The 27,209-nt window shown below is 38.0% G+C and overlaps 3 protein-coding genes across 6 annotated transcripts in view; 1 reads left to right on the forward strand and 2 right to left on the reverse strand.

The window, feature by feature from the left end:
- Positions 1 to 15,376, reverse strand: part of LOC139759635 (polycystin-2-like protein 1) — a 72,841-nt gene extending 57,465 nt beyond the window's left edge. For 2 of the 4 annotated variants that reach the window (XM_071682008.1, XM_071682011.1), the window contains exon 1: positions 2,639 to 2,778. The gene's annotated coding sequence lies outside the window, so the exon portion shown is untranslated. Of the gene's footprint in view, positions 1 to 456; positions 495 to 2,638; positions 2,779 to 15,237 lie in introns of those variants that run through there. The other 2 variants (XM_071682010.1, XM_071682009.1) reach the window with 2 other exon arrangements.
- On the forward strand, positions 3,883 to 17,421 carry Sps1 (inactive selenide, water dikinase). Its single transcript, XM_071682012.1, has 7 exons — positions 3,883 to 4,292; positions 6,856 to 6,960; positions 9,601 to 9,749; positions 11,483 to 11,595; positions 12,711 to 12,901; positions 13,456 to 13,646; positions 16,449 to 17,421. The coding sequence occupies exons 1-7, from the start codon at positions 4,001 to 4,003 to the stop codon at positions 16,653 to 16,655; spliced, it is 1,248 nt and encodes a 415-aa protein (XP_071538113.1). The 5' UTR covers positions 3,883 to 4,000; the 3' UTR covers positions 16,656 to 17,421.
- A 3,342-nt stretch (positions 17,422 to 20,763) lies between these two features.
- Positions 20,764 to 27,209, reverse strand: part of Chc (clathrin heavy chain) — a 59,970-nt gene continuing 53,524 nt past the window's right edge. The window contains exons 24-26 of the mRNA XM_071682007.1: positions 26,824 to 27,105; positions 22,870 to 23,173; positions 20,764 to 22,534 (exon numbers count right to left, since the gene is read on the reverse strand). Coding sequence (XP_071538108.1) covers positions 22,410 to 22,534; positions 22,870 to 23,173; positions 26,824 to 27,105 — 711 coding nt within the window. The 3' untranslated portion in view covers positions 20,764 to 22,409. The remainder of the gene's footprint in view (positions 22,535 to 22,869; positions 23,174 to 26,823; positions 27,106 to 27,209) is intronic.

A 27,209-nucleotide genomic window follows, 5' to 3' on the forward strand; every position in this document is an offset into this window, starting at 1 on the left:
CAGCGATACTCGCGTCACTGCACGAGGCTAAACGAAGCCTATTGCTTCAGCCAAGCATTGTCAAATATGAAGAAACTTTCTCGCCACTTGTACTTTTGGTGGGTTAAGTAACCTCTATCAGACTTCATACCGCTTTTTAGAAACCAAAATCTGAAAATTAGTACATCTTGTTTTAGGTGTCAGCTTTTTGTTGTTATTGTAAAATCGTCGCTGTGGAATACTGTACGTCATAATCAAATACAATGGCGGTATTTTCTCGAGATTGTAACGTGCTTTGGTACCACAACCTGAACACATGACAAAACATTACTGATTATGATGACATCCCATTTTTAAATGAAAACCTAGAATACCGCTAAGGACTTACACTTAACAGGGTAAATTATCGGAATACGGATTTCCCGAATACTGACTATAGCTAGCCATCTGGTGTAATAAAAAAACAGAAATCTGTACCTTCATAGGAGTGCTTCTTCTCTAACCCTCACGACTTGCTGTCTTATCTCTCATGATAACAGGCAAAGGTATTTCTTATCTAGTGTTCGTAGAGCAGGAAGGGGAATGCTGTAGTAGTTAGAATACTGGTGCAAACCAAGAACTAATTGTTTGTCCTACAACTCCTTTATCAAAAGTTTGCTCCAAATAATTTTGCCTTCATTTCTCCAATTATATCATTTACCTATCAGATCTATAATACAATACATAAGCTTACAACTCTGATTCCTACCCTGGAGACAGCAATCACTGCCTGTAACACTGAAGCATGAGACAATTCCTAGCACATTTCAATATTGATAGTTTCAATACCTTATGCTGTCGAAATATTTCAGTAAACATACTTTAAGATAGCTTCACAATGCACCTGCTGATTCTTATCACGCTAGAAATATTTCTTTATTTTCATCTATACTCGTTGTGTCTACCACAGATGAAAAATATATTGCTAACAAAAATATCATAATCATTTATGACGTCGTAATAATGTATCGGAATCGGCGGTATCAATCACTTTTATCAAAGATGGTTATCATTACAATTTTGGCCGATACTTTATATAAAAATTAATTATAATGGATAAGAATGACATTGAAAATTTTTATTTTTTCTTACAATATGCAGCATCTTTTATCTATAAACTATATAATCTAATTGATTTCAACCGTCTACCATTCCTCATATAAAGATGAGTGTGAAATTTAAGGCAGATTTAAGACACTGTAATAAGTATTTGTTTTTTGGTTTCTTTGCACATTTTTCTTTATACATGAAAATACGAAAATGAGATTAATCTAGCTGTTTTTATACATCCACACTTATAGTTTGAAAACACCAAATGAAATTACGGAGAAAAAAAAATCATCTTTTACCATCTCTATTTCTGTACATGACTACAGCAGGGAATAAGCATGAGTTCATATATCATGATCTAATCACATGATCAGCCAAAATACAATATCTTTGTAATCATGTTTTTACCTTTTATAAATATTGTATAGCATGGTAAACATTTCATCACGATGTGATTTTCTATCCTTACTTGAAGTAGACAAATCTCTATTTTTTCTCACTTTTCAAAGGCATCGGTGTCGGCTAATATTTTGGTATCGGAACATTGCTAGGTATAACCATATCTCAATTAACTTCATGTCCTAATTCACCATCACAATTATTAAAGGATAATACATGTGGAAAAATTTTTTTCTGTGCAATGTCAGTCACTTTACGCAAAAAAATATTCATATTTCTTGATATGAACTCCATCTAACTCGAAAGGATATCCTAAGATTATAAAACTGATTTGCATGAGTTTTAAAACTACTTAGTGGCACAGAATAAATCCCACTGAATCAGACAACCTAACTCATGCCAGACTGGGAATTCATATCAACTGAAATACAACCTAACGGTAGTGGGCAGGAAGCTGACAAGAAACATATTTATTTGTATAACAGTAGCATAATTCACACTCTGTGAACTAACAAATCTGATTTTGACTACGTCTGTTTATCTTCGTATTCTTGAATGTACTACTCTTGATCACCGAATATCTCAGTTTTACGTCACAAGTGCTTGAAACCTCTTAACATGCATATAAGGTAAATACGTAAATTTACAGAAACACTTTTATCCATCGACTTATGCCGAAGAAAACTGTCAAACTATCGTTTCACTCAGGCTTAAAGTTGAGTAATAGTTTCGCAAAAAAAAAAAAAAAAAAAAGGGTAAAGAGTTGAAGCAGAGGGACATTGTGGGGCAAAACAGGAAACAAAAAGTAAATAGCCTAATCTAAAATCACATCAGAGTAATATCAAACATGCAACTTTATATCCTAGGTAGTACAACTCTGCAACAAATACACGTTTTATACTACAATCATAATCGTGATTAATCGGAATCTATCAACATGAACACTAAGTATTAGTATATGTCTTCTACTTTGCTGCAAGATAGAAATAATTTTATCCAAGAGAAATACTATGTTGCAAGATAGAAAAAACTTCATCCACGAAAAAAAATAAGTATCATAATGATCAAATTTTAGTTGTTTCTTTTATCAGCTATTTGTAAACATTCACATCTCCATAACATGCATCGTAAAACTGTAATTAGTACTCTTTCAGCTTTTACCAACACTTACTGGTAGGCAAAAGACACCGAAGTGGAGCGACAGTGGTGGCAATAGCCCGTGTGATGGTGGTGCGTGTCTGCCACTGCAACAGTGCTTAGCTGTCAGGTCCTCGGGCCCCACCACAAGAGGAACCTGCGCTCCTCCGTTCGTCCAAACAACGCGCCCTTTCACCAGAGAACCATAAACATTGCATCTCAAAGCTTGTTTTGACTTTGCCTTCGTTTTCGTTTATTGTTTTGATTTCTCTTGCATAGAATTAGTATCTTTGGCTATTAATATCTTTATGTATCAATTTATCCAAAATTAATAACATATATTCTAAAGTATATACTCTGGGATCAAAGATAAAGATAGAGTTAAATTTTAGTTATACATAGTTGAAATTAAAGGAGAACCGTATCCATGACAACAGGAACGCGGTCTGGCGGGGATTGCCAGCGCGAAATTGAAATAGTTTGTACAATCGAATCCTAAGAAAGAATCGCCAGTCTTGATACTAAACACATACTCGCTTGTGATTTGTTAAATACGTTGGCATTCTTATCACAGACATGATACGAAAGACAGCAACTCTGCTTACTCTATTTTAATTCATCCACTTTCTATAAAATAAATCTGAAGATCAAGCTGTAAAAATAACTCGTAAGTACAAACAATTTTGACACTATGAAGAAATGAAATATTTCCATTACTTATATTGAAAGCATGGTATTTGTTCAAAGGACTTACTGATCAGGTACACTAAAAAAAAGGAATGAACTTTCAAATATATTGCTAGGGAACTATACTGAGTTGAAAGTATCTTATGCCTTCACAGCTGTTCGCATTGAACCTCTAAGCGTTATTCTCTAATGTTTCCTTTAATAATCGAATACCAATACAGGGTTATCTATACAATGACCTACACTATTGCCTTTCAATCAAACATGAAATAGGTATGAATAAAATTACCACACCAGCTTATATTCTGACGTTGTACCCAATCATATCGAATCAATACTCCGCGTCTAGCATACACGTACGTTAATCTACATAATCTGTATATATAATGAGAATCAAATGTCATTATATCTTGCCTAAAATATTGAAAATATGAATTAGGCGAGATATAGTAGGTCTGGCTTCCCGATCCCTGCAGTGGCGCCTGCTCTCCGGGCTCCCCAGCTAGAAACGAGCCGCTCCCCTCCATGACGTCATACAACAAACCAACCAATCAGCAGCCGTTATTGGGGTGCGCATCATCCGGGACCTGCTGGAATCCACTGGTCGGGGAGTCGCCATTTTGAGGGTGTCGGAGAAACTGCAGGGGTACCGGCTCGACTCCAGGAGACAGACTCGCTCATCTGCTGGCAGACCGATAGTGCGACAGAGATGGAAGTGTATATAGAGCCAACACAAGTGCCACAGGATGCCTTGGCTGCGGCGGCGCAACTTGAGTTAGGGGGAACACCTCAGACCCTAACCATCCGACGACCTTTCAATCCCGTAGCCCACGAGTTGGACGCTAATTTCCGACTGACACGATTTGCGGACCTGAAAGGATGAGGGTGTAAGGTCCCTCAGGAGGTGCTCACGCGTCTCCTGGAGGGGCTACAAGATGACGGGACAGGCCACGAACACGATCATGCTGCACATTTCATGCACATGCCCATCACTCGGATCGGTGAGTCCAGCCAAAACTCGTTCTAAGTTGAGGTATGCACGTGTCCCGCCAAATTTCAAACGACTCTTGCTGTGTAAATATCAATTTTTTCCCTGTGTGTAATTTTTATTAAGCTTTATTAACCGGTTTAATTATGTTTTCGACTCGCAGATAGGACTATAGTATAACGTTATCAGATACCGTGAGAGATACGCCTGTCTAACCCGTACTATATATTATAGCTTCTTCACTTGTATATGTTCTGCCTCTACCGTGGTTGTTGCTCATATTTTTCTAATTCAATAAGAAGTAGAATATATCAGTAACAAATATTGTTACTCTAGCGGCACACAATAAACTAGGGAATAAAGTTCACGCTATCGGGGTTGAGGGTCCATCTCATGAGAGGTGGCAGCGGTCACCACGTGAGCAGCATTATCAGCGGTCGCTCGTCATCATATAATAACCTTAACTCTTATCCTCATCCAACTCATGCCATATCGTGTACTTTTGGTATATATATATATATATATATATATATATATATATATATATATATATATATATATATATATATATAATGCAGGTACACAAGCAGCGAGTATACATGACATGTAGGTATATATATATATATATATATATATATATATATATATATATATATATATATATATATATATAAAGATTCATGCTTGATAATATATGCCTCAGGACCATTTTTCTAAGCAAGATTCATTTACCTTGGAACTCTTGCACTCCCAAGGTTGCGCTACTTCAAGTAGCAGGGAAATGATGGTCGCCATTGCTGGAGTGAAGTTCATTGACGAGACTACTACCAAGATATAACGCAGACGTAGTCCAGGAACACTTAGGAGTGTGTGTGTGTGTGTGTGTTTGAAGCGGCCGAGGGAACCCATGGAATTGGTCTGTGTGGCCTGGTTGTGGATAGCGGGCTGTGGTTTCGGTGCATCGCACATGAAAGTTAGAGAATGGACGTGAGTGAATGCATCTTTTTTTTTTTTTTTGTCTTGCGCTAACTCGTAAACGCGGGAAACTGCGAACAAGATTAAAAACACATAATACATACATACATACATACATACATATATATATATATATATATATATATATTATGATTAAAATTACCCCAGTATCAATTTCTATGAAAGTCTTGGTTTTCCCGTTCCTTTTTAAAGGCTCCTGCAGCCCATGGCTGCGCTACTTACAGTAGCAGAGAAATGTAGACTCCTTTGGAGTGAAAGTTCTGTGGTAACACTGTACACACAATGATACAACCTCGTCAAAGGTGACTTTTCACTCGCGGTGTAACCTTGAGCAGACAATCCGGTGTGCGTGTGTTTGAGGACATGTGGTGTGAGGTGGTTTGATCGAGTAAGTAATGAAAGGGTAAGAGAGATGTGTGGTACTAAAATGTGTGTGGTTGAGAAAGCACAAGAGGATGTATTGAAATGGTTTGGACATATGCAGAGAATGGGTGAGGAAAGGTTGACAAAAAGGATATGTGGGTTAGAGGTGAAGGAAACAAGGAGGAGCGGGAGACCAAATTGGAGTTGAAAGGATGGAGTGAAAAAAGATTTTGAGCGATCGGGGTCTGAACATACAGGAGGGTGAAAGACATGCAAGGAATGAAGTGAATTGGAACGATGTGGTATACCGGGGTCGACGTGCTGTCAATGGACTGAAAAAGGGAATGTGAAGCATCTGGGGTAAACCATGGAAAGGTCTGTGGGGTCTGGATGTTGATAGGGAGTTGTGGTTTCGGTGCATTACACATGACAGCTAGAGACTGTGCACGAATGTGGCCTTTTATGTCTGTTTTCCTGGCACTACCTCGCTGAAGCAGGGGGTAGCGATGCCGTTTCCTGTGGGGCGGGGTAGCGGCAGGAATGGATTGAAGGCAAGCAAGTATGAATATGTACATGTGTACATATGTCCGTGTATGTATATGTTATGTATATGTGGGTACATGGGTGTTTATGTGTGTATGTGTATACGAGTGGATGGGCCATTCTTCGTCTTTCCAGGCGCTACCTCTCTGACGCGGGAAAAAGCGATTATGTAGTATTATAATAATTACGATAATATATATATATATATATATATATATAATATTGTGTGCGCGCGCCCGCCTATAGGGACTCCTTTGGAGTCGGAACTTCTGAGGTAAGACTGTAATCCCACTGATACAGCCTCGCCAAATATGACATTTTACTCGTGTTACATCGAGCTAGTGGAGATCAGTGACGTCAGGTCTTCATAAGACACCCACTGCATTTACTTATTAAAAGCATCAACCAGATGCCTTTAGAACACTAACTAGCACCAGATTTGGAAAAAAAATAATTTGCACACAATTAATCTGCTCCACATTAAACTGTGTCTCATGCTTAGTATTCCACCCTCTCATTAGCAAATCCAGCAAAGCTGCATACCACATATCACATGTAGTACTCTCAGTACAGGTGTACCTGGCTGTCTTAATGGCCTCATTAGCGTAAGTCAGTCACTGGCCTCATTAGCCTAAGTTCATCATTCAATAAAGTAAACGCAATTTCAATTCCAGGTATTGGAATGGATGCAAGTGTAACTCCACTGCGTCATGGTGGCCTTTCTCTAGTGCAGACAACCGACTTCTTCTATCCGTTGGTTGATGATCCATACATGATGGGTAAGTATAGGTGTACACTCAGTATATCAGATATCTGGGCATGATTTCTTCTGATTCCATAGGAATCGTAATTGAAATAGGATTTCATCTGTAATCAATGACCCCAGTGCACTTGACAGAGATGATAGAACAAATGAGACATTGGTACCCATTTTCTTGAAGTAATAAACCCTAAATGGTATGATGTCTCTTACCCAGCCATCCTGGAGTAATCTTAAGAGGCTTATTACCCCTGGTGAGTTGGGACATTGGTCAACCAAGCTGTTAGCAAAGGCGTATCAAGTGGGGAACAATGTGTGCGACCCCTCCCTTTTTTTTTTTTTTTTTTTTTTTTTTTGAGCCGGGCAATTTTCAAAAAACTTAATAATAATGGTGATTTATACATCTTTACAATTATTTTGAACCATGTAGTCACTCAAAAGGATATATATATATAAATGTATGTACAGTGGAATTAAGTTTCATTGATCTATTATTATAAATCACTGAAGCAGTTGAATATGCATACACAATAATTATTCTTCCTTTTGAAGGACTAAAAGGTTAGAATAACTGTAAAAAGGTCATGATATTTATTTACTAATGAAAAAACTCAGTATCACTAGATTCCTACAACACTAACATAAATGTTTACGATAAAATATTCTCTGCAAAAGCCTATTACTAACATAAAAGTTTATGATAATGAAATATTCTTTTTTGCAGGATGAAATATTCTCTCTGCAAAAGCTTATAATCAATTTGTTAAACTGAACAAAATCCCACTAATTAATGCTTTCAGGTGTTGTATATTCACAAATATCAATTCATTTTTACCCCATTCTTTACCTTACACTTATTTGGATTAGAGTTCATCCATTTATTTGATGAACTTTGGAGTTTGTCCAGATTCCCATGTAAGCTGATGCAATTATTTTTATTCCTCATGTCTCTTATTACCTCGGCATCATTTGCAAACATGCTTAGGTACAAGGTTAGTCCTTCTAGTAAGTTATTTAAATACACCAAGCCCCAAGGCAGAGTCCATTTTAAGAATATGCCTCTTCCTTGTGCCATTTGTCCCATTCCACATATGTAATTATAAGAACAGTAAAAGAATTTACCCCTTATTCCTGCCTGTAGCTCTAGCTTCTTATCCATTCTCCAATTGGGAACAATGTCAAAGGCTTTTTGGCATTCTCAGAACATAATCTACCCATCCATCTCTTTGGTGTAAGACCAAGCTCACTCTCCTGTACGTCTTACAGGTTTTTGATGCAGGATCTCTCTTTTTTTAAGCTGTGTTGTCCCCAAATAAGAAGTTTCTCCTTTGTAGGCAATCATTTATTTTCTCTGCAAATCATTTCCTGAGTTTTACAAACCCATCTCATCAATGAAACTAGCTTGTAGTTCAGAGCAATTTCCTGGTCACCTTTCTTAAAGGCAGGTAAAACATTCCCTTTTCTTTGAAACTACCCCTTCTTCCAATGTCCAGCTGAGCAGTATTTTTATATGCCCAGCCATTACCTCATCACATTTCTTCTGGAAATATGGAGAGACTTCATCTGGTCCGTATGCCTTATATGGGTAAATTTGTTTTAACACCCTGATAATATAGTTTCATCTTACTTCTTACATTATTCCTTGCTCTCTTGCATCTTTATGATACTGTCTGGCTAGGTGTTGTTTGTACCTCCACAGTACATCCTTGAGCTCTTCAGCTTTTTGGCATTTTTCACTGAACCATGCCTTTTTCCTCCTCATTCTTCTTCCAGTTCTAGTGTCCCACATACATAGCTGAAGGTATTAGGGAACAAAAATATTTATTTATAATTACCCCGGAGCCAATATTTATGAAAGACTCCTGGAGTTACCTACAATCTCTTTCAAGATACTCCTGCAGTCCAAGGCTGCATTGCCTCCAGTTGTAGGGAAATGTAAACTCTTTTGGAGTCCAAAATTCTTCAAAAAGATTGTACTCAGTGAAGCAGCCTAACCAAAATGACTTCACTCACAGTGTAATCTCAAGCAGGTGCAGTCTGGTAACACTGGGAGAATTTGTTTTTAATACTTGTTCACTTTTTACCACATTAGTCAAGTAGTGTCACCAACAGGTGAAGTGCATCATTTTCTCACATCTATTCTCTGTATGTTACGTGTGATGCACTAAAACCAAAGCTGCCTATCCACAACCAGGCCTGACCTTTAGTGGTTTATTCTAGTGTCCTTGTATATCATGTGCTCTTTTATGAACCATAATCTGTACACTTGGCATCATCACTCAGCACGCAAAGATAAGATTTTAACTGGTTACAGGATACCATTGACATAAAAGTAGCTGTTCACCTGAATGGAATATTAAAGAATTATATTTTTCATTTGACACACACTGAAAAAGCTTGATCAGTAATGAAAAACTGAAACACTCCTATTAAGGGCAAGTTAATGTCACAAGCTTAGATTATTGAAAAACTGAAAGTTAAGATTTCACAGATGAACATGAATAGAAATGACCTAGTATATAAGATTAAAAGCTAAACAATCTAACTGATAAAAATGTTATAGTCCTATATGAAACTCTTACTTGTACCATATACTTTCTATATTGGGTATTTCATGCTTTTTACTTCATAATGACTTAATACTTTTAATATTTTTCAGGTAAAATTGCTTGTGCCAATGTGTTAAGTGACCTGTTTGCGATGGGAGTGACTGACTGTGACAATATGCTAATGTTGCTGGGAGTCTCAACAAAGATGACAGAGAAGGAGAGAGATGTTGTTATTCCTCTCATGATGAGAGGGTTTAAGGTAAGAGTCACCTATAACACTCTTTGTACAGAACAAAAAGTAGGATGTTGTTGTTTGTATTTGTATGTGTAATACCCAAGAAAACATATTTGGTATGACAACCATTGTTGTGTACTCTTTCTGGACAGAGAGGGAGGATTCCCTATGGAAAGTGACATTAAAAGTGGATGATAGGAAACCTTAAGCACAAACATAAATGCAAAGAGAGACATTGGCAAATTTTGGAAGGTTTAAGGTGTAGTGAAAGAAACAGCTGTCAAAATGGCTCACCCTTGAGTTGCCAGCAGCCTCACAGTAATCATGTGACACAGCAGCTTGCCGAATATTGCATGGTCTAGCTACGGTGCTGGCACACAAGCAGCCAGCTCTTGGGAACAAAAGCAAAGTTATACCTATAGAAGAGGGAAAGTAAACCAACACTGGGGCTTAGGGCTAGTGGGTCAAGCTTGGAAGTTAGCTTGGGAGTTTTATTGTCAGATTGCTTTCAACTCAACTCTTCCAAGTAAGGATGTGAGAGCAGTACTTCATACAAGAACAAATCAATCCTCTGTATAAACGAAGCATCTGTTTACAAGAAAAGAAGTTTCGACATCTAAACGGGACACCCCAGTTTCTGAAAGGCAGACTTAGCTATTCCCTATATGATAGGGTTGATAAAAAATGCTCTGTGGAAGATATTTCAAATGTATGGTATTGGAGGAAAGCTGCTAGAAGCATTGTGAACAGTTTTTATTATGAATAGGACATGTGTACAAGAAGGAAGAGAAGACAAATGATTCTATATAAGGGTGGGTATTTTTGAGCAATAAGCTGTGAATTGAGGAATGCATGGAATGAGAGGTCACTGTCTTTAAGGGCAAAGATGGGTATTTGTGACAATATAGTAGTTCTCTTGGTACTGTATGGATGCTAGGCATGGGCCTTAGATAAAAAATGTAAAGAAGAGGGTGGATGTGTTGGAAATGAAATGTTTGAGGACAGTATTTGGTGTGAAGAAGGTGGATCGAATAAGAAATGAAAGGGTAAGAGAGAGAGGAAAGAGTTGTCGTAGTAAGAGAAGTATGCATTTGAGAGCTGAAGATGTGTTGGACTATGGATAGGATGGCTAAAAGGGTATAAATGTCATAAGTGGAGAGAACAAGAAAAAAGGGGTAATCAAGACGGAGATGGAAGGATGAAGAGAAAGATGTTTTGAGGGTTCAGGGCCTAAACATGATGGAAGGTATTGGGCATACAAAAGATTAAGTGAATTGGAGCAATGTGGTATACAGGGGATGATGTGCTGTCAGTATGCTGAACTAGGACAAACGAAGCAGCTGGGGAAACCACAGAAAGGTCTGTGTGTCTAGTTGTGGATAGGTGGCTCTGGTTTCAGGGTATTATATGTGACGGTGAGTAAGGTAATTTCTTTGTCTGTTCCTGGCGTTACCTAGCTAATGTTAGAAATGGTGAACTTGTAATAAAATATGTTTAATCAATCATTTGTGTTATTGGAAAACTAATTTTCCACTTCACTATGCAAACGACATGTATTCTGTTAGAATGTAAACACGTGTATTCTTATGGTAAGGCTTCTATGACACCTATCAAGATGTAGCACTGAACGAACCCTTTTCATTTTATTGGGGTCATGCTGAAAGTGAAAAAAAATATGAATTATGTTAATTTTAGCTTATTCTAATTAACTTCAATTTTTTTGTTTTTCATTTTTAATATACACTTTCATTTACCAGGATGCTGCTTTAGAAGCCAACACATCTGTAACAGGTGGTCAGACTGTGATGAATCCATGGTGTACCATTGGAGGGGTTGCAACAACTGTTTGTCAGCCCAATGAATTTATTGTGTAAGTTAAGCTTTGAACTAAGGTCTTAGCAGGAGCAGTTTTATAAAATATTACCATAGAAATTAACTCATGATGTGCATCACTAGCACTTAGATTGCAGCATTTAGTATTATATGAAAATGTCAAGGGTTCATTAAGATACATGAAAAATCTGTAAACTCTAAGTGCAGTGGCCCCACTTCCAATGATGACCATGTTGTTACTAGTGATAATTATTAAAAGACTGCAAACTAATCTTTAAGTTAGTCAGCTAATTATTGTGAAGTTTCATCCATGCTTAGTCCTCCAGCCAACATGGAGTTACCATTCAGCAAATCATTCTTGTGTTGAGCAGCAAGTGACTGTCACTCAACTTCACAAAGATACAGCTGGCACTTAGGCTTGCTAGGAAAAACATTCTGAACAGCAGCAGCAACAGCTAGCAATCCAATCCAGCAGAGAGAGAGAGAGACTGATTAGCAAAGGTCTATTGGTAGTTAGTATCATGGAGAATTTCAAAAAGTTTTGCCTGTGAGGTGGTGGGTGAGTTAAGTTGCTGTTTGCTGATGACATGGCTTGTGAAAGAATTTAGTGTGAAATTGCAGAAGCTGCTGTTTAAGTTTGGGAGAACATGTGAGAGATGAAAGCTGAGACTTAATTTGAATAAAATTCAGCATGTTAAGTGAAGCAGGGGAGAGAGACAAGCTGGATAGATAGAACCTGTTTAAAGTAAAGTTTAACAATTCATTTCATAAGCAGTTTTGTTGCAAAATAATGCCATTGCAGTGTAAGAATCAGATATGAACTTTGACCTGTTTCTTTGTAATTAACCTCCACATATGAGGTACCTCAAATGCAAAACTGTATGGAGAAGGGGGATACCACTATTTTTTACAAAATTTAAATTATTCCAAAATATTGGTGTATATATTTGGTCATCATTGTAAAGGGCTAATGAAAACTGCACTTTCTTTTCAAGAGGTAAATTTCTCTTTTATGAACATTGTGAAATTGTTTGGATTAGATTCTTATCACTGACTTAAGCCATTCTCATTGACATTCATTGTTTTATATTTTCTTTATGACTGATGATTTGGAATTCATAGACTTGCAGTCCTTTCCTTCCTTTCTTTCAGGCCAGACTGTGCTGTAGTAGGGGATGTCCTGGTATTGACTAAACCTTTAGGAACACAAGTAGCTGTTAATGCACATCAGTGGTTAGACCAGCCTGAAAGATGGAACCGAATCAAACTGGTCGTTTCAGAGGAAGATGTTCGCAAAGCCTACCAAAGAGCAATGGATTCAATGGCTCGCCTTAATAGAACTGGTAAGGATGTGCATTGCATATTCATCCTGGATGCAAAAGTAAAATATTTTAAAAGATTTATGAATTTCATGTTTGGGACATTCCATAAAGATGGTGAAAAGTTATTTTAAAAGCTCATTTGTTTTTTGAAAATGATGTTAGTATAACAATAGATTTTTTTTTATATATAGCCATTAAGAACATATGTACAGAACTATGCAGTTACAGATATGTGTTAAAGGCTTGGCCCTTGGAATTAATGGGCTCTTATAGATAGCTTAACAGCTATGTGTTATAAATTTCTTATGAAACATTTTTCCATTTTGATTTCTTATTTTTCTTTCATGTTACCATCTGACTATGATGAGAAATATCCATGAGTAGAGCCTTTAACAATACTTTGAAAAAGAACAGTATTACTTTGAAGTACTTGCCTAACCCTTTTAAGGGCTGTGAGGGATACTCGGCTTTGATTAGTAAGAGATGTTTCTTTGCTTCCATAGAGAATAGACCATTGTATTATGATGAAATTTATCTTTTTTTTTTTTTTTTTAACACTATATTCTCTATTTCAGCTGCTAGATTAATGCACAAATACAATGCTCATGGTGCTACAGATGTAACCGGCTTTGGTCTCCTAGGTCATGCACAGAATTTAGCCAAGAATCAGAAGAATGAAGTGTCATTTGTTATCCACAATCTTCCAATTATAGCTAAGATGGCTGCTGTCGCTAAGGCATGTGGAAACATGTTTCATCTATTGCAGGTACGAGCTCATGTTGTTTCATCTTTTAACAGATTTTAGGAAGAGGATGGAATAGGGTTTCAACCCCTAACATCTGTAGTGACAGGAACACTTAAGAGTGCAGTAACATTTGCTACAGGAAGAGTGTCCTTAAAATGGGGCATCAGTTTTTGCTGCTCACCCAAGTCTGCCAATTCTGTCACCATGGATTATTCAGACTCCCAAATTCTACTTCCATAGACTGTTTGGTGCATCTACTAGTAGAGGACTTTTTTTTTCTTTAGGGCTCCAGTCATACACAAAAGTTCTAAAGGCCAGGCCTTAAACAAAAGAGGACTAAAGAGAAATGAGATGAATCTATAAGTGTATGAGACAGAGGAAGTGTCTTTTAAATGGGACAGGTCAAAGCTGTTAAGAAATACATATGAAGGTAAAGGGTTCCATAGCTAAGCTGTGTAGGGAGGAGAAATAGCCTTTACAACAATCTACCACTGGATTGCCAGTGGTCACAGCATAATCATGTGATCCAGTGTCTTGCCATATAATACAAGGTCTAGCTCTTGGTAGAGGCATGCGAGCAGCCATTTCTCCAGAATAGTACCCGAAGTAATATCATGGAAGAGGGAAAGAATCACTGTTGCAGCAGAGGGCATGTGGGTCAACTTTTGAGTTAGTAGACTTATTGTTTTGGAATGTTTTAGGTTCAACTTTTGCAAGTAAATATACAGAACTAAGTGATTTAGACATAAAAGCATGACCATATAAGGAGGAATCAATCCCTCTTCCACAGTACTAGCAGCAGACATCAACAAAGCATTCTGCACTATCCCCTAATATATTCTCACGGACAAGATGCTTGACACCTCCTTCACAAAAATGACTTGCTAGTCATAACTTACTACCACACCCGAATGAAGATGTAATACACAACAAAGTCCTATCTGTAGAGTCTAAACATCCCTACTTTCCCTTTTAATTTATGAATTTCACTGAATGTCACTATATATGCTGTAACGTCTGAGTCTTAATCAAACGATTTGGAAAAATATGTTTAGCGATTTCAGATGTCTACATAGATTTGAGGGATCGAATTAATGCCTATGAGATCTGGCCTGTATAGGGACGAATTCCTACATCTTTACAGACACCTGAACTCATTGTTTCCTTTCCATACCAAACGAATCTGACTACAGTCCAGTAGTTTCATGATCATAGAATGCACACACTGGACATCTGAAGCTGTATATTGTGCAGGTTATCCATATGCTTTTATACTTAATATGTTACATAATTCATAACTCCAAATTTTTCGTTTCTCATAATCCTACCAACGAGTTATTCCGTTTCGACTCCCACAAGAGGGCACGGGAAACGCTCCTATGTCCCATTGAATAAATAACACCATCGGTAAACTTTATCTACTTTCAAGATTTTGTTTTCGCTTTCTCAGTCCAAACAAGTTTTATAGTTATTCTTTCATATCATTATATCTAGTGTTCCTTACCACTCGTTTTCCCCTAGCTTACAGCATTTGACCAACATGTTTCATTATCTTTTGTTTCATTACTAGGTCTATAGATTACTTACCTCTACTACTAACTGAACATCTTACCTTATGTCTTCTTGAAAAGGCCGTAGTTAGTACACACGATGATTGACCTCGCCTCACCACCGTCATGCTCGTCCGACTTGGTTTAAGGAATGGTTACGTTCTCAGCTGTGTTGCACATGGCAGCCGGTCTAGTGCGCCGCTTTAAATTTGAAATTCAACTCGCGCTTTATTCTTCGAATGCTGTTCATGTACCCTGTTATTTCACATATGTTATTATTAACAACTTTCGGTATTTCAATATGAGACCAAATCATCCCCATAGTGTAATTCCCATTATTTCAAACAATCATCTGCTCATGGCTGCACACTTCACATTCCTGTCTACAATGAAAAGGATCAGTTTCAGCGCATATGTTCAGTTGTGTCTTGTAGCGTTATATGTAGTCTCTGTAACAGTTTGGCTACAGGTGTTACCATGAATCAACACCCTGTACCGTAGGTAACTCTATCTCAGTTTGATCAGCCATGTGTTTACTCTGAATAAACACACTGTACCGTGAGGTGTGGAGGGGAGATGCTTGGTGTGTTTGCTTTTTCGAAACTTTAGATAACCCTCACAGGTTGTTTGCAGCAATGAATGCTGTATTTTAGTAGTTTATGCTCATATTTAGGTCCAGGTGTTGCAACTTGAGTGATCAATGTCCAGTTTTCAAACAGTTATATGCGAAATTGCTCATATCTTCCTGGCACTCAACTGGCCATCACCGCATTGAAATGGTGTACAGAGTTTGAGTTGCCTTCACGCTTAACAAACTTCATATTTAATGACTCGTCTTTTTATGGCTTTCCGGAAAGCTCTAACAATTTACGTTTCACATAATATTTAGATAACTTTGTTTCATAATTACTATCCTGGAAGTCATTCTTTTTACTTCCTGTGGCTCTCCAGTCATTATGGTTCATCACTCGCCAATCCTTTCTTAACCACAGCCACCTTCCTTGTGTGTTAACTTCTGTTCCTATGTAAAGTTTCCTTGTTGAATGAAAACATAAGCACGGTCTAAATATGTACTAATGGCTCTGTTTATGGACTAGGTGACATTTTACATAGAGTATGAAAAGATAAAGTTGTATTTGTTGATTGATAACAAGAAGTTTTTGGTTTTAACACTCTATATTAGATAGGAGTTTATTAGCCTTGTACGAAAATTATATTTCACTTGTATAGGAGACAAAAACTTGATTTCATAATGTCATTGCTCTTCATACAGGGACTTAGTGCAGAAACATCAGGAGGTCTCCTAATTTGCTTGCCACGTGAGCAGGCTGCAGCATACTGTAAAGATATTGAGAAGCAGGAAGGCTACCAGGCATGGATTATCGGCATTGTAGAAAAAGGAAATCGTACAGCTCGCATTATTGACAAGCCACGAGTCATTGAAGTACCTGCTAAAGAGAAAGATGGAGAGCTGTGGTAGAACAGGCTTTCTCTAGATGGTGCTGTGAAATCAGTGTTGGTAAGAGGTACACAGGATTGGCACTGTAGAACTGAATTGGGTTATAGTTTATGGTGAAGTATATTCCAGAATGGGCATACTTCCTCTCTTCGCGGTATCTGATATCTTTCAACTTTTCTACATTCAAGCAAGACCAGTTAAGATTTATTCTTCATAGCAATATGATTTAAATTACTATTTGATAAATGATCTTTGGCTATCATAACAAAAGTACAGAAGGTAAATGATATTTATACATGTTAAGTGTTGTTTTCTGTTCTCCAAAACCTAAGTTAATAGACAATCTGAATTAGCTCCTTCCCATATTATGGTTTTTTAACATGTATGAACACTTACATTTTTGTTTAATGGAGGGATTGATGGAATATTCAGTGTGCTTAACCTGAACAACGACATTCCTTATCTTGCCACAATGGCTCATTACAGTTACTTCATTACAACACATGGAACTGTTAAGTGAAAATACAATGTTCAAGGAAAACAAGCTCACAGTTATCTTGTTTTGTTGAAATGACTGCATTAATAACTGATGCATGTCAAAATTATTGGTAGTGTATGCTGTTGAACTTAGAGTGAGACTGAATGGCTGGAGCAAGAAAGAGAGAACATTATGAAGGTCATTCATTAAAGTTTTCTTGAGCAGTGAGTGACTGGAAGCATTAAATCTTTCTTGTTTCATTCATAATATGTCACAGCCTTGAGATTTAATAAATTTTTCACTTAATAATACCTTCTTTCAGTCCTTTGGTGGTTGCAAAATTGTATAAGAAATGCAGGTTTACAGTTGTTTGCTGTCTCATGTAACAGTACATCAGATTTCTGGGCTGCTGTGTTAGTTTGACGTGAAATAATAATACTGGATGTCTGTGAACATTATTAAGAGCTGATCCTTATACCAAACTTGAGTGTCTATATAGTTTAAAGTGATTACATAAATCTTCAAAATCACAAGGCCAATAATTATAAGGGCACTATTTTGTGTGGTGCAGCTTTGTTATAGTTGCCTTTGAGCGGATAAATTGTTTGTTAATGTTAGGGATTTTTGTCCAAATCTGGTATCCGGTGCTGGTTACTGTTCTGAGGGTACTAAGATTTTGTCGCTTTTGTGTTGATGCGTTTTGTGTCAGGAGGTTGTTAATGTTGTATGGCTAGAATGGTTGGTTGTTCAGTGGGAGTAATTGTCCATTCAATGTGACTAAGAGGATGGGCATATGAAAGGACCTTGATGTGGCTTAATAAAATAAGTCTGAAGATTGGAGAAATAACTATTCCTTGGGGAACTCCACTGCAGTTTAGGTGAGATCACTGCAAGTGATTCTGTTATAGCTACTGTCTATGAAAATGGCCACTGTGTGATTGCCATGGCGGCTATGAAATTGGCCTATCACAAAAAATCAATGTTGTGAAGGATTCTGCCAAGTATCTATTGAGTGAGGAAGTGTCCGTGGACAATATGAAATGATGTCTGTGCAGGATGTGTAGCTGGTTGAATCCAACCAGGTGCATTGTGTAGGATTGGTATTATGGTGGCAAGTTTCCAGATATGAGAGATTTTGTAGTGTAATATTAGAGATTTTGTTGTGTAGCCAGAAGTGGCTGAAGATGTCCAGGTGCTTGTATTGCAAAGGAGCCAAAGAGTTCACATGAAAACTTGATATGCTGTCAGGGCCTATATCAGGAGAATTCTATTAAGGTTTTAATTGCATTGTTTATATCACTGGGAGTGAAGGGCGGGTGGAAAGTTTTGTGGATGAACTTTGTTTAGATTTTACATGAGGCTGGTTTGTGGTCGATTTTTTAGTAATATCACATCAGTATGTTCCGCGTTCCTTGAGAAGGGATTTTATTAAAAGGAGTCAGGGAATCTTTCAGATAGAACAGGATTGGTGTAAAAGGGTGGATTATCTTTAATATGCTGCAGAGTTGGTTGCTGTGGATCTTGTGGTTCTTTGTTACTGAAGGACTGCCATTTTTTTCTTTAGATAGTGTATTTAGGGTCCCAATTTGTTCTCTAGATTCTGTTGATAGTTGTGGTTTTGTGAGGTAATTGCTTTAGTGTTTAACTGGTGGGGATAATGTATTTCTGTGTCGTGGTATGTGCTCTTTGCTGGCTTGGTTGGAGGTGTTGAAGTAGGGCGAGACAGCATGATGTAAGGATGTAGAGTTGCATATATTGAAAGTAGAGCAATTTCCATGTACCAAGTGTAGACTGGCTAGTCTGCTTTGCTGTAATTTGTGTCTGTTGGTTGTGTGGGTAAAATGTGACCACTGATAGGAGTATTTCTGGTGTATTGGATTTTAAGACTGATTTGGGAGGTCAGATGTTTAGTGGTTTTGTTAATTTTGTTGAGGGTAGTGGATCTGCAAGGAGAGGGTATTTAAATGTGAGGCAGGGTATAGCCTTTAATTTCTACATGGTGTTTCATAGTTAGTCATACAGAGTTTTGGGAGGGAAGGTTCTAGTGCTGTTGCATAGAACTGAATGATGAGCATGTTAATGAGGGCTTGTATTAAAAGAATCTTTGTTTCATTGTGCAAGTGTTAAACATTTGTGTTTGCTAGGCAGCCACCAGTTGTTCAGAGTGCACTACTTTGTGTTTACAGCTGTTATATTTATTTGCTTTTGAGATGACAGATCAGGCAGGTGAAGTATAGATTAAGTTGGAGTGGATGGATTATTTGCCGATGGATTTTTTTTTCCCCCTTGTCCAAATCTAGTTTAAGTATTCTGGGGTTTACAACAGCCCTAGACCCCTCCCATCCGAACTATTCTATTAGTAACACCCAACCCCCAGGCAAGTATAAAATGCATATTCTTGCCTGTCACTTCAGCAACCTCTTCTCAGAATCCACCCACTGAATTGGTCTGAGAAGCACTAAACAACCACTTTTTCAACTTGATCTGAAATACCAATCCACCAGACATACATTCATCAGATACTACTTTTTCTAGAAATACACGAGTTACACCTTCCCATCTATGCTCTGCATTACTACAAATGCAGATTCAACACATCCCATGATGCTTCAAACCCACAATGCAACCAGCATACGAACACTTACTGCTTGGATACCCTGCATTCTCCCCTTACAGATATACACATCACTGAGCTGAGGCAGCCAGCTTCCTGAAAGCTGCAGTTTCATAGAGATATAAGGGACTACTATGGCAGGGGGTGAGTGATGTAGTGCTAGGATCAGACAAGGAAATGGCTTCATTCACTCACATCCACTTTCTAGCTGTCATGCGTAATGCACTGAAACCACAGCTCCCTACTCACGGTCAGGCCCGAGATCTTTGTTTGGTTTCACCTGACCAGTTTTCCTGGTTCAGTCCATCGATAGCACTGCTCCCTGTACACCACATTGTTCCATTTCACTATCACTTGCATGCCTTACACCCTCCTGCATGTTCAGGCCAGCATTCTGTTCTTCCATCTACAATTAGTTTCCTCCTTGTCCCCTTCACTTGTCACATACACTCTTGTCATCCTCTCCATATGTCCAAACTGTTTCAACACCTCTTCAACTCTCTCAGCCTAAAGGTGGACATGACAGCAAATGTAACCAAGGGAAGGAAGCGAGTCACAAGTTGGAAGGGATAAAAGTTCTTAGGTTCATTCAGAAATGTGTGGAAAGTAACAACACTATTTGGTAAGGTACAAATGGACATGTTTGAAAGTAGTCAAGTCCTGACAGTGTTGTATGGATCACCTCCAAGTACCTGGTGGAAAATCCTTATGCCTCTACCCATTGATCACCATGGCAAGTAAAAGGTTGCATGCTCTCAAGCAAGTGATGCCTGGGTCACTGGGTATGAAAATTAAATATGCAAGTAGCATGCCTAGATATGTGACTAGCATTGCAGTAAGGTTTGACTGTGTATGATGCACTGGGTTTAAATGGCTTTTTTGTATCAATTTTTGCTTGTCCTGCTGAGGTACCTATTTTACCCCAGCCTGCAAAAACATATAAGCATACCTTTGTGATACACTGACCCTATAAACCATTGTAGTTATAATAAATTATCATTCAAATATATCACTACAAAGGAAGTGAAAACAACAGATCATGTGGGAGGTGTTTATTTAAACTTGACATGTGGCCACAGTACACATGCTCCACGTTTCAGGCAACCACTGAATGTTAAGAGTCTACAGATGTCTCCTGAAGCCTGGATGAAGTGGATTGGCTTCACCATGGAAATTTACATGCAAACCAATTTTTCTATTAATAATAAATACATTAAAACTCTCAATAGGTTCTAACTTAAAAATAGAATACTCGACAATAAAGATACTAAATATAACAAACTTGAATCAATGTCCAAAGATTTCTCCTACTGTCAGAAGAATAAAGAAAAAGTGAAATATTTCCATGGTATTTCTCTGAGGAAGAGGAAAAAAAAAAAGTGGAGGTGATAGGTAAGAATGCAGTGGTTCTTCATTCTCAAACAGTAGGTCATAAACTTTTATCATATTTACACTTGGCAACGACCCTTGCTCCCCACCCAAAGCATTCACCGAGATGCTGGCCATCACACTACTCATCAATTAAGTCCTGATATGAAATCAAGTACTTCAAATATTTTAGAATGACACCACTAATAAACACACCATTTTTGATGGCCAACAAAACAGTGCTGCAGGTAGAACCAAGACTGATCAATCTCAGTGAGGTAGGCTGTTCCAAGAAGGGAGCTGCTCTAGCCATACCAGTTGGAAATAACCCAAACTGCTGATGAACAACCTTTGTACAAGGACCATTGGCCTTTGGAAAGCATTACCTCACTAAAGACAAAGATAAGTCTCTTTTTTAAAGCCTTCCATTTGCAATTTGAAGGCACACAATGGACAAAGCTTCAGTTATTTCACCCTCAATCACCCATTGGACCTGTGGATGAGGCATCACACCTTGCTAATCAGTTAAGTATAGGAATGGTTTGATGCAGACAGGTAAAATGCCTATCCTTTAGTCCAGAACATCACATCTATTCTGGTAGTTTACAGGATACCATGTCTTCACCAGGAATATTATGTCTATGATGAGCCTTATTAATCTATATATACATACTCTAATCACAATCCTCACAGAATCAAATTTAACTCTCTACTAAGACACCAATCATAAATCAAGAGGAACAGGCAAAACAATGCTACATCACATTCAGCATAAGTCTTGATGGGATAAACTATATACAATGGGGAGAAGTAGTTTTACCTAGTTTTTACACCACAGTATTCAGGAAATCCATTAACAAAAATAAAAAAACATGTGAGGCAGCATGTCTTGCCCCACACCTCCACAAATTTCTAACAAATCCCACTGGAGGACAGATATTGAAAAACAGGATGACAATCTGTGGAACAGCCAAGTGAATGACCTGAATTCTTCTACAGCACACTCATTCATCCTCACTCTAATCACACACTACTCAACAATAAGCATTATTTTGCTCTCACCAGGCACCACAATTCTTCCACATTTATACTTGATTTAAACCTGCAGAATCCTAGCCGAAGAATTTGGACACAATTAAATCCCTGGGGATAAGTCAACTTGGTATATTTTACAACTGGCAAACTTATGGAATATTCTGGGAGGCTCATATTTGTTACAAGCCATAGCCTCCATTAATTAATGTCTACTGTTACTATTAAACCAACCTGAAAAAGTTTTTACACTGGTTTTAACTTGTGGAGAATCTATTAGTGTTTACATGCTGTAGCCTTGGTAGGAGGGCATGCCAGCACCGTAGTTAATGTTGTTAGCGTAACCAGCGTTGGGGTAGCCTGGTCCCATCATGCCCGGGCCGGCTGTGATCATAAGCTGAGGCTCACCTGCAAGGGACACACACCTTTGGAGCTGTTTGGCAACAAACACTTGTGACAGTAAAAAAATATACAGTATGTGAAACTAAACCAGAGAAAACTAATACATAAATGTTCCATGCTTCCATTCAACATAAAATTTAATGAGAATCGATGTGGTATTTAACTTCACTAAGTGTGTGGTACTGATAACACTTATCAACATAGACTTTGAGCATATCAACAGAATAAGGGGTGAAAGAGGGCTCTTGCAAAATCAGTTGTACACACAAGTGAAGTAGCTGTAGGTGAGTGTGGTTCAAGCAAAAACTATAACCAAAGCAGTGGGTGCAAGAGCTACTCACCAATCATATTCATCATTGGCTTGCTCTCATTTGTTTCATTCTCTTCCGACCTGTGCTTCTCTATGTCCTCAAGTCTGTTAACTTTTGTAACATACTCTCTCATAACATTAATTAAGTAAGGCATGGCAAAGTCAGTAATATTGTGCCTCCACGCCAGTTCCAAGATTACATCAGGATGGAGAAGATCATAGCAGTGGAAGAGACAAGCAGCAAAACAGTCATAGTTGCCATTTTCCAAGAACCACTGTAGAAGCTCCTCTGCTGTATCTGAGTTCTTGCTTTCAGCTGCATATTCCATGGCATCCTATAAAGTTAATAAAATCCATTTTAATTTTCACGGTTTAGATAATGTGATCTTAAAAATAAAAGCTTTACTTCCAAGAGGGGTAGAAAAAAAAATATCATTGTACAGACTTACCTGAGTCTGGCCAATTCAGCTTCTGAAACCTAACAAAAATAACAAAGAACTCAAGTTTCTTAAATGCACCAGTTTCAACAGAGTGTGTTGAAAACAATAAACCCACAGGCAATAGCTTAGCCAGTATCTTGTTAATTTCAAGTTAGAACCAGTTCCTCAAACCTATCCATCTACAATAAAACTTGGTAACCAGTAGGCTGTTATTAAATGTGAATATTGTTAGTTCATAATCTTTTATAATGGAAGAATTTTTTCTTTACGAATCATACGAGGCCTATTACTAAATTCATGTATTAAGCCATTGTTTACGAATGAAGAAAGCCTTTTAATAAAATTTGTTTGAGCCATAATTCCCCCTCCCCTAATAAAAAAGTGCCTAACAGACGTGTAGCTACATATAAATTCAATAGCAATTAACATGATAGGTTTCAGAAGCCTTTGTCGTAGACAAGCAATATTCTACCTTGGATATGAAGTTCATGAAAAGCATATTTATATATCATGTCTACTTGCAATTTAATTCATAAAACTTAATTACTACAAAATCAATAGGCACACACAACTAATCAATGACTGAATACATTCCTAACTTCCATGTCTGAGAAGCATGCATCTTACCCAGTGGCTAGATGCCTCAATAAGCTGATGCTGGGGATTAAAAGTTTACTAGCAACATGAAAATAAACCTACAAAATCCTTACTCAACAAAGCATTAAATCAATAACATACTCAAACAGTTTAAAATTTTACCCATCGACTTCAGTTGCTACCTGCCAATCGCACATGTGCTAATCTGGAATTTTCTTGGTCATAAATAAAATGCAGTTTATGTTAAATATTTAAAAAAAATAACCAATGTTGGAATTACCAATAACTTTTTAGAATTCTTAATTTTCATACTATCTATATCTCCGTGTCCATTCCCTTTGGGAACTCCCTCGAAGGGGTGGCCAAACGTGTCTCCACAGCTGGTGAACTTCGGAGCTGCTCCTTAGCCTTTAGTACCTCATCCTTAACAGGCCACTGGAAGAGGGCAACTCTAGTGCAGTCTTTTCAGAGGCTCCTACATAATGTTCCTACCAACCAACTAAATTCTACCTAATGTTACTGTCTAATGTTCCAACCTACAACTTCTACCAAATGCTCCAAGCTCATGTTCCTACCTACTATTCTAATACTCCTGTCTAATGTTTCTACCAACTACTTCTCTCTACAGCTACCCTTCTGCCAAAAAGCAGAGCTGACACACACTGCTTACTCTAGAAAATCTAGAGGAATGAATTGTGAGAGTTGAGTGTTGTCAAGTGTAATGTGTAAGGACAGAATGTCAGCAGTCATGTGTATGTGAGTCTGAAACAAAAGACAAACACCTAGGTCAGAGGAGTGCAAATAGACAACCACTTCAGTGCTGGCTCACTACATAGCCGTTACTAACCCTCTCAAAACCCATGCAGGTAATATCATATATATAACTCCCTAGCATTTATGGATCTGGAGAAGGCACATGATAGAGTTGATAGAGATGCTCTGTGGAAGGTATTAAGAATATATGGTGTGGGAGGCAAGTTGTTAGAAGCAGTGAAAAGTTTTTATCGAGGATGTAAGGCATGTGTACGTGTAGGAAGAGAGGAAAGTGATTGGTTCTCAGTGAATGTAGGTTTGCGGCATGGGTGTGTGATGTCTCCATGGTTGTTTAATTTGTTTATGGATGGGGTTGTTAGGGAGGTGAATGCAAGAGTTTTGGAAAGAGGGGCAAGTATGAAGTCTGTTGGGGATGAGAGAGCTTGGGAAGTGAGTCAGTTGTTGTTCGCTGATGATACAGCGTTGGTGGCTGATTCATGTGAGAAACTGCAGAAGCTGGTGACTGAGTTTGGTAAAGTGTGTGAAAGAAGAAAGTTAAGAGTAAATGTGAATAAGAGCAAGGTTATTAGGTACAGTAGGGTTGTGGGTCAAGTCAATTGGGAGGTGAGTTTGAATGGAGAAAAACTGGAGGAAGTGAAGTGTTTTAGATATCTGGGAGTGGATCTGGCAGCAGATGGAAACATGGAAGTGGAAGTGGATCATAGGGTGGGGGAGGGGGCGAAAATTCTGGGAGCCTTGAAGAATGTGTGGAAGTCGAGAACATTATCTCGGAAAGCAAAAATGGGTATGTTTGAAGGAATAGTGGTTCAAACAATGTTGTATGGTTGCGAGGCGTGGACTATGGATAGAGTTGTGCGCAGGAGGATGAATGTGCTGGAAATGAGATGTTTGAGGACAATGTGTGGTGTGAGGTGGTTTGATCGAGTAAGTAACGTAAGGGTAAGAGAGATGTGTGGAAATAAAAAGAGCGTGGTTGAGAGAGCAGAAGAGGGTGTTTTGAAATGGTTTGGTCACATGGAGATAATGAGTGAGGAAAGATTGACCAAGAGGATATATGTGTCGGAGGTGGAGGGAACGAGGAGAAGAGGGAGACCAAATTTTAGGTGGAAAGATGGAGTGAAAAAGATTTTGTGTGATCGGGGCCTGAACATGCAGGAGGGTGAAAGGAGGGCAAGGAATAGAGTGAATTGGAGCGATGTGGTATACCGGGGTTGACGTGCTGTCAGTGGATTGAATCAAGGCATGTGAAGTGTCTGGGGTAAACCATGGAAAGCTGTGTAGGTATGTATATTTGCGTGTGTGGACGTATGTATATACATGTGTATGGGGGTGGGTTGGGCCATTTCTTTCATCTGTTTCCTTGCGCTACCTCGCAAACGCGGGAGACCGGCAAAAAAAAAAAAAAAAAAAAAAAAAAAAAAAAAAAAAAAAAAAATCCCTAGCCAGTGGCTACTTACCTACCAACTATAACTTATTTCCTAAGAGTTCTCCTCTTCAAAATCACCAAGTAACCTGTCTCTTTTCACTAGTAAACCTAATAATCTTGCTTTTATTAACATTCAATTTCAACTTTCACACATACTTCCATATTCAAAGACCAACTTTTGAAGTCTCTCTCTTGAACCTAACAACAATAGTGTCATCAGCTAACACCTATCACTCGACTCAATGCCCACTCCCCAACCCTAACAAACTGCATACGTGCATCTCTCTCCAGGATAAACTTATACCTCTGTAATATAAACATTAACTTGTTTTCCTTGCCTTCTGACATTAAACAGGAATTCTGCCTATCCTCAGGTACTGACACTAAACAGGCATTCTGCCCATCCTCAGATACCTCTCTAATGTCCATACATATATCAAAAATCCTTACTAACCAATCAAAAAACATAATCACCACCTCCTTTCTTGACAAAGTCAACTGCAGTTTGATCTCCTACGACCACCATGCAGCACAATTTCATGGTAGGATATTGCATACCACAGACCTGCTTCTTATTCAAAGATCTCATTTACCTTTCTTATCACCCTCTCAAAAAAACAAATAAAACAACTTCTAGATTTCCAATCAAACAGATGTTGCACTAGGACAACCCATGTCCTTATAACAAAAATCTTATTTACACATTTTCAACATCCTCTATTCACAATATTCAAACAAAATTAATTACCTTAAAAAGTTTGTCCTTTTTGCACAGTTCCACAGACTGTTTCCATCTGTTGTTGCCTTTATACAAATAGGCAGCAATTCTACGAAACTCAATCAAATCGTGTTTCTCTAGGGACTGTGCAAGAGCAATGTTATCAAAGTGGTCAAATGCATCAATGGAAGTCCTTAAACCAGTGTAGTCTTCCTCTTCAATAAGTAAAGAGTTCAAGGCTTCATTGATTGCCTTATTGTTGAGTGACTGTACCGATCTTAGGTAACCCTTGACAAGTTTCAGATGGTTTGCCTGTTAAAAAAGAAAAAACTATCAAAGACAAACTTCAGGTTATCAAAAAAGTGAGACACCTATCAATAAACCAATCCACCCTTCCTTATCACTCAAAGAATTAT

Source organism: Panulirus ornatus, chromosome 33 (genome assembly GCF_036320965.1).
Source record: "Panulirus ornatus isolate Po-2019 chromosome 33, ASM3632096v1, whole genome shotgun sequence".
Lineage (NCBI taxonomy): Eukaryota > Metazoa > Arthropoda > Malacostraca > Decapoda > Palinuridae > Panulirus > Panulirus ornatus.